We start from the raw sequence: 10,155 nt of genomic DNA on the forward strand, positions 1-10,155 counted from the left end.
ATTTTTGGTAGAGATGGGGTCTCATTCAGTTGTTCAGGTTGATCTCAAACTGCTGAGCTTAAGTGATCCTCCAGCTTCAGCCTCCCAAAGTGTTGGGATTACAGGTGTGAACCCGGCCTCTTGGGCATCTTCATTGCTCCACACCTTAAAATGATAAATTCAATATTCCATGAATATTGCCTAGAGAAATTAGCACAGCTATAACTTGTGATAAGGCAAATCAGGTGTTGAAATTTAAACATTCCTGGAAACTTCATTTAATAAACCTAATTTTGCTTATGTGTGAAAGTACTCATACATATTCATTGTTCAGATGTGGATAACCATGGCAAGAAGATGAGGTGCTATGAAAAATTATGTTGGGACAACAGGTACTATCAAGGATTCTCGTTGGCAAACCAGGACACATGGTCAGATGATTTCTGAGGCAGCTTCTCTCCTGTGTGTGTCCTTTCATGTCTGCGAAAAGAACTGGAAAAACTGAATGATTTCCCACACTCCTTGCATTCACATGGCTTCTCCCCAGTGTGAGTTCCTTCATGGATTCGAAAAGAACTGTGCCAACTGAAGGCTTCACCACATTGTTTACATTCATATGGTTTCTCTCCAGTGTGAGTCCTTTCATGGATAAGGTATCAACTGAGACAATCCAAGGCTTTCCCACAAAACTTACATTTATAAGGTCCATCTCCACTGTGCATTACCATATGTCTTCGAATGCTTGCAGGAGAAATGAAAGATTTTCCACATTCCTTAGAATCAAAAGGTTTCTCTCTAGCGTGAGGCCTTTCATGTGTTCGAAAGCAGTGGCTATCGCTCAAGGCTTTCCCACGTTGTTTGTGCTTATATGGCTTCTCTCCAAATTTCTGACACTTACACGGTTGGTGTCCAGTGTCGGCTCTGATGTGCCTGTTAAGGGATGAATGTCCCATGAAGACTTCTCCACACGTACCGCTTTCACATGATTTTACTCCAGGAAGAGTTTTCTTGTTCAGCATGTCTTCCGGAACCTGGGTGAAAGTTTCTCCACACTGGCTACCTTCTGTACTCTCAAAGAGGCTCTCTCCCATAAAATTTCTGTGCAAAATGCCAAGCACGTAATTAAGGGTCTGTTTATAAGTGATTTAATATTTGTTAATAAGTATTACACTTGCATTTTTAATGTTTTTGGTTTTTTTCGTACAAAGTGTCGCTCTGTTACCCAGGCTGGAATGCAGTGGCGTGATCATAACACACTGCAGCCTTCACCTCCTGGGCTCAAGTGATCCTCCCACCTCAGGCTCCTCAGAAAGTTGGACTACAGCTGTGTGCCACCATACCCAGCTAATTTTTTATTTTTGGTAAAGATAGAGTCTTGCTGTGTTTCCCAGGTTGATCTTGGGCTCTTGACCTCAAGTGGTCCTCTTGCCTTGGTCTCCCAAAGTGCTGGGATTACAGGCATGAGCCACCATGTCCAGCTGCATTTTTAACATTATCTTGCAAAGTGTAGGCTTTCTGCCCTGTCTGAATTGTTTAAACATGAATGGATCACACATTCTAGAGGATGGCCTGTCTATATCTGTCATCAAAAAAAGGATATTTACATGAGGTTTCTTTCTTTTCTTTTTTTTTTTTTTCGATGGAGTTTTGCTCTTGTTGCCCAGGCTGGAGTGCCATGGCGCAATCTTGGCTCACTGCAACCTCCGCCTCCTGGGTTCAAGCGATTCTCCTGCCTCAACCTCCCGAGTAGCTGGGATTACAGGCATGTGCCACCATGCCTGGCTAATTTTGTATTTTTACTAGCGACAGGGTTTCTCCATATTGGTCAGACTGGTCTTGAATTCCCGACCTCAGGTGATCCGCCCACCTTGGCCTCCCAAAGTGGGGGATTACAGGTGTGAGGCACCACGCCCGGCCTGAGGTTTCTTAATACTATTTCCAAGCAAACTATCTTATGAATATTAAACCTCTGTGTCAATTGAAATATGTTTTTAGAGAAAATTTTCTAAGAATAAATACATTTTATGCTGAGCTTATTTCTTTTGTTGGCTTCTTTTTAACAATTTCTGACAGTCTGAGATTTTCTTCAGAGACATTTCTTTGTCTTGTGAGTGTAAATTACCTTAGATTCCTCCTGGGATGTTTGTACTGATCTTCAATGTTCTGGTCTTCCCATTTTTTCCCTAAAATATAGACCCAGAAAAATAGTCCTGAATTAGTATAAGATTATTTAAAAATCATTAGCTTCCATGTTTATGGGACACTGCAGCCATGCCTGATTTATTTATCGAAGGATTGCCTATCCATATTCCAAATCCCCGAATAGCACTGATGAGCTAGAAACACGTGTTCCTTAATTCACTGAGGGAGGTAATATTGTCACCCCTACCTATAGAGATGAATTTCCTGAAAGTTTCCTGCATCGCATCTCTGTAGAGATTCTTCTGAGAAGGATCCAGCAAAGCCCACTCCTCCTGGGTGAAGTTCACAGCCACATCCTCAAAGGCCACTGAGTCCTGAAACATCCCACAGGTGCAGAGCAGGATGGGTGAGACTGACAGCACTGGGATCCTAGACTGTATTCCTAAGAAATTCTCATGATGCTGTGGACTCCAAACATGTATTCCCTACCTCTGTCATCAGACCTCTTACTCTCCTGTCTACACTCACTTCCTCTCAAACAGCAATTTTGATGCCAGAGTGGAACTATGGGGTAAAGCAACAGCAAAATAGGAAAATGTAGCCTTCTGCCACGTGAGGACACAGCAAGAGGATGGAGTTCATGAGGAACGGACCCTCTGGACATGGAACCTGCCAGTGCCTTGATCTCCTTTTTTTTTTTTTTTTTTTTCCTGAGATGGGATCTCACTCTGTCACCTAGGCTGGAATGCAGTGGCACCGTCTCGGCTCACTGCAACTTCTGCCTCCTGAGTTCAAGCAGTTCTCCTGCCTCGCCCTCCTGAGTAGCTGGGATTGCAGGTGCGCGCCACCATGCCCAGCTAATTTTTGTATTTTTAGTAGAGACAGGGTTTCACCATGTTGGTCAGGCTGGTCTCAAACTCCTGATCTCGTGATCTGCCCGCCTTGGCCTCCCAAAGTGTTGGGATGACAGGCGTGAGCCACCGCGCCCGGCATGCCTTGATCTTAGACTTCCCAGCATCCAGAACTATGGAGCTGAATTGGCCCTCCTCTCTTGAACCTGTACTGGACTTCGTGACTCACTTCCAAAGAACAGAGTATGGAAAGAGGAAAAAATAGTAACTTTAAAGTGGAGAAACCTGAAAACACTGCTTTAAGCAAGTGATCAAGGTTACCGTCCCCAGCTGTATCTAGTGATGAGCCTGGACACTTCACCTTTGTGGCATTCTCCCGCAAAACCCCTAACTCCAGTCTAATCATGAGAAAAATTCCAAAATGAGGAACATTCTATGGATACCTGACCAGCACTCTTAAAACTGTCAAAGTGATTTTTAAAAAACAAGGAATGACTGAGAAATTGTCACAGAACAGATCAGGAGACATGAGGACTAAATACAGTGGGGGTATACTGGATTGGGTCCTGGAAAAGAAAAAGGATATTAGTGGGGAAACCGTTGAAAATCTGGAGTTTCATTAATAGTAATATACAAATGATAACTTCTTAGTTTTAATGGACCATGGTTATGTAAGATGCTCACATTAGAAGAAAATGGCTGACGGGTATATGGGAACTTTGTATATTATCTTTACAACTTTTCTATATATCTAAAATTATTCCAAAATAACAAATGTATGGCCAGGCATGGTGGCTCACGCCTGTAATCCCAGCACTTTGGGAGGCCAAGGCGGGCAGATCACCTGAGGTCAGGAGTTCAAAACCAGGCTGGCCAACATGGCAAAACCCCGTCTCTACTAAAAATACAAAAATTAGCCGGGTGTGGTGGCAGGCGCCTGTAATCCCAGCTACTCAGGGTGGCTGAGGCATGAGAATCACTTGAAACCAGGAGGCAGAGGTTGCAGTGAGCCAAGATCGAGCCACTGCACTCCAGCCTGGACAACAGAGTGAGACTCCATCTTTAAAAAAAGAATAGGAAAATGTATCTTTTTGGTGAATTCGGAGAGAAAGATGTGCTTCCTGGGTACCCCAATGTCTCTTTGTACAGTGGGTGTGCAGCATCTTTCGTAACAGAGTCCTACTAATTCATGTGCAGAAAAAAAGCTCACAATAGCAGTCTCCTGAGACTATATATCCTTGAAAATGTTTATTCACAAAGTTTAACCTTTGACAGTATCTGGAAAGTGGATTTGATTCTGATTCAAACAGCACAGGCGAATGCAAAAACAAACAAAAGCTGAATTTTGCATGGGATCTCACCGACCCAACTGATTAAGAGTGTCATAACTAACTGAAACAGAAACTCATGACCAAAACCATTCGGGAAATAGTACTGGGGTAGGACAACATAAATTGTAATTGATGAAGTGCTGAAGGCTGAATGGGGACAAGGTTTAGAGGTAAAAACTCTGTGGGGGGCAGTCTTAACAAAAAGGCAACGTGATTTATGAAAATTAAGAACTTTTGTGTAGGGGAACACACTGTCAACAAGGGAAAAGAAAACTCATCAATTTTGGAGAAAATAATGGTAAGTCATATATCTGGTATGGTCTTAATATTCAGCAAATATAAAGAACTTCCATAATTCAACTATAAAAAACACATCAAACGTGCCAAATGGAAAGCTTTGATGAGGATGCTGGCAAACCGGAACCTATGTACGCTGTCCAAAGGATTGTAAAATGGCTTAGCTATGAAAAACAGCATGGTGGTACCTCAAAAATTAAAAACAAAATTACCAAATGTTCCAGCAACCCACTTTTGGGTTGAATTATATTTTCAGTTCAAAAGAATTGAAAGTAGGATCTCAAAGAAATATTGGAAAATCATTAACAGCTGGGTATAGTGGCTGATGCCTGTAACCCCAACACTTTTAGGAGGCTGAGGCAGGAAGATCAATTGAGCCCAGGAGTTTGAGACCAGCCTAGGCAACAGAGCGAGATCCAATCTCTATAAAAAATAAAATAAATTGAAATCCATTGTTCACAACAGCCAACAGGTAGATCAACCTAAATGCCAATCAGTGGATGAATGGATAATGAAAATTTATATATATACACAATGGGATATTATTTATTCTTATAAAATGACATTCTGTCCCATACTATAACAGGCATGAAACTTCATGATACTATGCTAACTGCAAAAGACTAGTCAGAAAAAGAAAAATGCAGTATGACTCTTCTTAGAGAAGTTACATAAAATTGTCAAACTAACTCAATGGTACACTTAAAATGCTTGAGCTAGTGAAATTTTTAAGGTTTTTCTTATTGTAATTAACTAGAAAAACTATTGTACCAAACAAAAAACTAATTGACTAAAATATGGGCAACGGCACGATCTCGGCTCACTGCAACCTCCGCCTCCCAGGTTCAAGCAATTCTCCTGCCTCAGCCTCCCGAGTAGTTGGGACTATAGGCACGCACCACCACGCCCAGCTGATTTTTGTACTTTTAGTAGAGACAGGGTTTCACTATGTTGGCCAGGTTGGTCTCGAACTCCTGACCTCATGATCCACCCACCTTAGCCTCCCAAAGTGCTGAGATTACAGGCATGAGCCACCGCCCCTGGCCGGGCAATAGATTTTAATGACATTTCTCCCAGACATACACAAATGGCCAACAAGCACATGAAAAGATGATCAATGTCAAGACTCAGGCATGGGTTTTACCCAATGTAGTTTTGGGTAGTTACTGAATAGTTTCCTCTCATAAAAAATATTCATAAACAAAATACAACTTTTTTCTTTTTAAATTTTTATTTATTTATTTATTTATGTATTTTTGAGACGGAGTCTTGCTCTGTCACCCAGGCTGGAATGCAGTGGCACGATCTCGGCTCACTGCAAGCTCCGCCTCCCGGGTTCATGCCAGTCTCCTGCCTCAGCCTCCCGAGTAGCTGGGACTGCAGGCACCCACCACCACACCCGGCTAATTTTTTTGTATTTTTAGTAGAGACAGGGTTTCACCGTGTTAGCCAGGATGGTCTCAATCTCCTGACCTCGTGATCTGCCCGCCTTGGCCTCCCAAAGTGCTGGGATTACAGGCGTGAGCCACCGCGCCCGGTCTGTTTATTCATTTAATAGAGATGAGGTCTCTCTATGTTGCTGGGCTTGTCTTAAACTCCTGGACTCAAGTGATCCTCCCACCTCGGCCTTCCAAAATGCTGGGATTACAGATGTAAGCCAGCACGCCAAGCCCTAAAGTTTTTGTTTTTGTGAGACAAGGTTTCACCCTGTCTCCCAGGCTGGAGTGCAGTGGTGCCCTCATGGCTCACTGCGGCCTCAGATCTTCCGGGCTCAGGCAATCCTCCCGCCTTAGTCTCCTTAGTAGCTGGGACTACAGGAATGTGCCACCATGCCCCGCTATTTTGTTTGTTTGTTTTCAGTAGAGATGAGGTCTCGCTATGCTGCCCTGCCCACTCTGGTCTTGAGCTTCTTGGCTCAAGCAGTCCTCCCACATGGGCCTCCCAAAGTGCTGGGATTATAGGAGTGAGTCACTGTATCTGGACTAAAATTTTTTCTAAAATGTTTTCCTTCCCCTGTCTCTACTAAAAATATAAAAATTAGCCGGATATGGTGGCGTATGCCTGTAATCCCATCTACTTGGTAGGCTGGGGCAGGAGAATCGCTTGAACCCAGGAGGCAGAGGTTGCAGTGAGCCAAGATCCTGCCATTGCACTCCAGCCTGGGCGACAGAGTGAGACGCTGTCTCAAAAAAAAAAAAAAAAAAAAAAAAAAAAAGGTTTTCCTTCTTTTCAACACTTCTTTTCAGAGGTGTTGATAACATTTTTAAATAGTGCCATTTATTGGTCTGTGGAAAAATGATAAAATACGGCAGCTGTTTCAAATGTAGCATGGGAAACACATATTTGATAAGGATGTCAATTGGAGAGGGGAAGTCGGTGTTTTTGAATGTGAGGAGAAAACCAGAAATTTAGGGATTTACTGTCATACCTGGGAAGAACTAGGCTGGGGGAGGGGTCCCAAAAACTCCCTCCTTGATCAAACTAGAATCAGGCTCCTCAGAGCCCCCTTCCTCTTGACTAGGCTTTGGCCTTTTCCTGCAGAGCCCTGTGGTACCAAAAACCCTTCTAAGGGAGTTTAGAGAAAATTCCTCCAAACTTGATATCCAATCAAGTCCCTTTCCCCCTACATTTGACAATCTCTTCCCTAATTCTTGACACTAAACCAACTTCCATCCTCTCTTGTCCATTAGCTGTAAATTCAATACTGTCATTGATGTACCCTTCATCTCCTGAGCTCAAGCAATTCTCCTGCCTCAGCCTCCAGACTAGCTGGGACGACGGGCACGGCCATTATACCTAATTTTTTTTTTTTTTTTTTTTTTTTTTTTGAGACGGAGTCTCACTCTGTTGCCAGGCTGGACTGCAGTGGCACCATCTCGGCTCACTGCAACCTCCGCCTTCCGCGTTCAAGCAACTCTCCTGCCTCAGCCGCCCAAGGAGCCGGGACTACAGGATCGTGCCACCACACCCAGCTAAATTTTGTAATTTTAAGTAGAGAAGCGGTTTCACCATGCTAGCCAGGATGGTCTCGAACTCCTGACCTCATGATCGGCCCGCCTCGGCCTCCCAAAGTGCTGGGATTACAGGCATGAGCCGCTGCGCCCGGCCATACCCGACTAATTTTTAAAATTTTTTGTACAGACGGGATCTCGCCATGTTGTCCAGGCTGGCATCACCTTGCCTTAGGCTGGAATGTTAAATATACTCTTTTAAATTATAAAAGAAAAGACTTTTCTTCACATCTTTACCCAGCTGTAAAGAAAAAAAGAAAAAAAAAGAAAGAAAAAAACCCCACGAAGCTCTATGAGGGGCGGGGCGGACCAAACTGTAACTAATTAAATTGTTGTGCCTCACAAACTAGCCTTGTATAAAAAACGTTGTAATCCTGTTAAATTTCTTGGCCTTTTGCCTACATAAGCAAGAACTTAAACTTTTAAATTTGAAGCACTGAGCCCATTTCCGTGGATCCTGTGTTTTCCCAAATGGGCCATTTCCAGCTTCTCGCTTGAGTAAACTTTAAAAAACTGGAATCTGATCCTTTTATTTCAGGTCCACATAAGGCGACAGCATCACTGTAACTAATCAAGTATGTAATCCGGTTTGTCTCCTCATGCAACTTATAAAAGCCTTTTCTTCAGTCACAAGCCATGACCAAGTGTTTCTCACTCAGGAATCGCTGTGTGCTCCAACGAACTCTTTAACTGTTAACAAAGCCTCGGTTTAATTTTTAACAGAAGAAAGGCTGGACACACACGAGTCGGGATTCCCCGCCATGACCCTCCCGTGGTCCCCGCACAATCTGGGGAGACGCCGGGCTGCGGGCGCGGAACTGCCCAGAGAGGGCTCTAGGGCCGGGGCCGCAGTCGCCGCGCAGGGACCGGACAGGACGCCCGGGGTTCCAGCTGCGGGCCCAGCCCCACCTGGCGACCGAGGGGACCGAGGGCCGAGCCGCGCCATGGGGGACGCGGGTCCCAATCGCCCGGGTCGCCAGAGCGGAGGCCTGGGTCCCGCCACAGCAGGATCGTGTTAGTTCCACCCAGCCCCTCTTCCACGTATCTGGACGCCAGGCCGGACACATTTACCATTTCCCTGCTTCTGAGTGTCCCGGCGTCCTCTTTATGACTGCGAAGCAGGTCACAGCGCAGGTGACAGCGTCACAGGAGCCGTGGCGGAGGCACTTGGGGCCTCTCGGAGCAGCCAGGACTGGACGCGGAGCGCCACAGACCCCAGCAGCAAAGGACCCCTGAGACTCCGAGTGCCGCCTCCTCCTTCCCCGGATTGACAGTTGGCAGGGCCCCGCCCGAGGGCCCCTGATTGGGTGGGGTCCTAGGCTCCGCCCCTCGGCGCTGAATGACAGGGGACGCCCTGGGTAACGGAGCCCTGAAGAGCCCGGCTGATTGGCCCTAGCTACAGCCTTTTCAAGGCTCAGCTCCCTCCCTGCGCCCTGGTCATTGGATATCTGCATTTCAGCTAAACTTGCTACTTATTGTTAGAAGGGGCCCTGTTAGCTTCCTGGAGGTGTCAGAAATCTGTGCAGGGAATTCCAGACTCAGTGTTCAATGGAGTCATTCCTTTACCTCATAGCAGGAAGGAAACCCAGGCCAGGCCAGGCAAGACTTCACCAGGAGGGAGAGGCAGGTCGGGAACTGGGAATAAGACTTCCTTATACTCCCCCGTCCCACCCCTGAATGTGGAACCGCTTCCTCCTCCCAGACTTCATTTTCACCAGCAGAAGTTCTCACCTGGGGTCAGTTTAAGCTTCTAACCTAAGTAAACTACTACCTTCATAAACCCTTTCTCCAGGTGACACGTTGTAGCAGGACCAGCCGCAGATAAAACTCAGACACCGGATTAAAGAAGGAAGAGTTTTTTATTAGGCCAGGAGCGTCGGCAGACTCGCGTCTTAAAGAGCGGAGCTCCCCGAAGAAGAAATTCCTAGCCCTTTTAAGGGCTTACAACTCTAAGGGGTCTACGTGAAAGGGTCATAATAGATCAAGCCAGCGTCAGGAAGCTCACTGGGAGCTACATGCATCAGCTAACAGAACAAAAAGTTTTACAGTGCTTTCTCATATAACGTCTAGAATTTACAGATAATACAAGTAGTTTTGGTCAGGAGTTAATATTATTACTATTATTTTAACTACCAGGGCCGGGGGTGGCACCAAGGTCGTCTAGCTATTGGTTTTACTTCTGTTTCTTTTCAACTTTTTGCTTTCTCCTTTTTTTCCTGTCTATATTATAAACAAGGAAAGGGGAGGTAGGGGAGAAGCTGGGAGGGACAACAGGAGAAGTGGTGGTCTCATTTCATATGTCCTCCTTTTGAGAATTTTCACTTTTTAGTGGGAGTTGTCACTTTTATCTTTACTTTTAGAGTCTTTTTGCGAGATAGACTGGTCGTGATGCATATAATACACGTGTGCTGAAGTTTTTTATGAACTAAGGTAGCAACAAAACATATTTATCATTTGAAAAAGTAAGGGTAATACACAGGGGAGCAGTAAGCAAGTTCCTATTAGTAGCAATACACTTACAATGAGGGTTTTAAATCTTCTTAT

At 44.9% G+C, this 10,155-nt stretch overlaps 1 protein-coding gene across 2 annotated transcripts; it reads right to left on the reverse strand.

Moving 5' to 3' along the window:
* Positions 1 to 227: 227 nt before the first annotated feature.
* LOC103233945 (zinc finger protein 844-like) lies at positions 228 to 8,891 on the reverse strand. Of its 2 annotated transcripts, none has more exons than XM_037992319.2 (4): positions 8,683 to 8,891; positions 2,369 to 2,495; positions 2,102 to 2,162; positions 228 to 909 (listed from the first exon to the last, which is right to left on the reverse strand). In XM_037992319.2, the coding sequence occupies exons 1-4, from the start codon at positions 8,683 to 8,685 to the stop codon at positions 636 to 638; spliced, it is 465 nt and encodes a 154-aa protein (XP_037848247.2). In that variant the 5' UTR covers positions 8,686 to 8,891; the 3' UTR covers positions 228 to 635. The 2 variants fall into 2 exon arrangements, with proteins under 2 accessions (XP_037848247.2, XP_007993534.3); XM_007995343.3 differs by having other exon boundaries at positions 228 to 1,077.
* Positions 8,892 to 10,155: the final 1,264 nt, after the last annotated feature.

This window comes from Chlorocebus sabaeus, chromosome 6 (assembly GCF_047675955.1).
Source record: "Chlorocebus sabaeus isolate Y175 chromosome 6, mChlSab1.0.hap1, whole genome shotgun sequence".
In the NCBI taxonomy this organism is placed as follows: Eukaryota; Metazoa; Chordata; class Mammalia; order Primates; family Cercopithecidae; genus Chlorocebus; species Chlorocebus sabaeus.

Bases quoted from the DNA above. Each gene is read 5' to 3' on its own strand.
- LOC103233945 (XM_007995343.3), bottom strand. The intron at 2,163-2,368 runs GTAGGGGTGACA...TCTATATTTTAG, and splicing joins CAGGAAATTCATCTCTATAG to GGAAAAAATGGGAAGACCAG. The intron at 1,078-2,101 runs GTAATTTACACT...CATTTTGCACAG, and splicing joins CATCCCAGGAGGAATCTAAG to AAATTTTATGGGAGAGAGCC.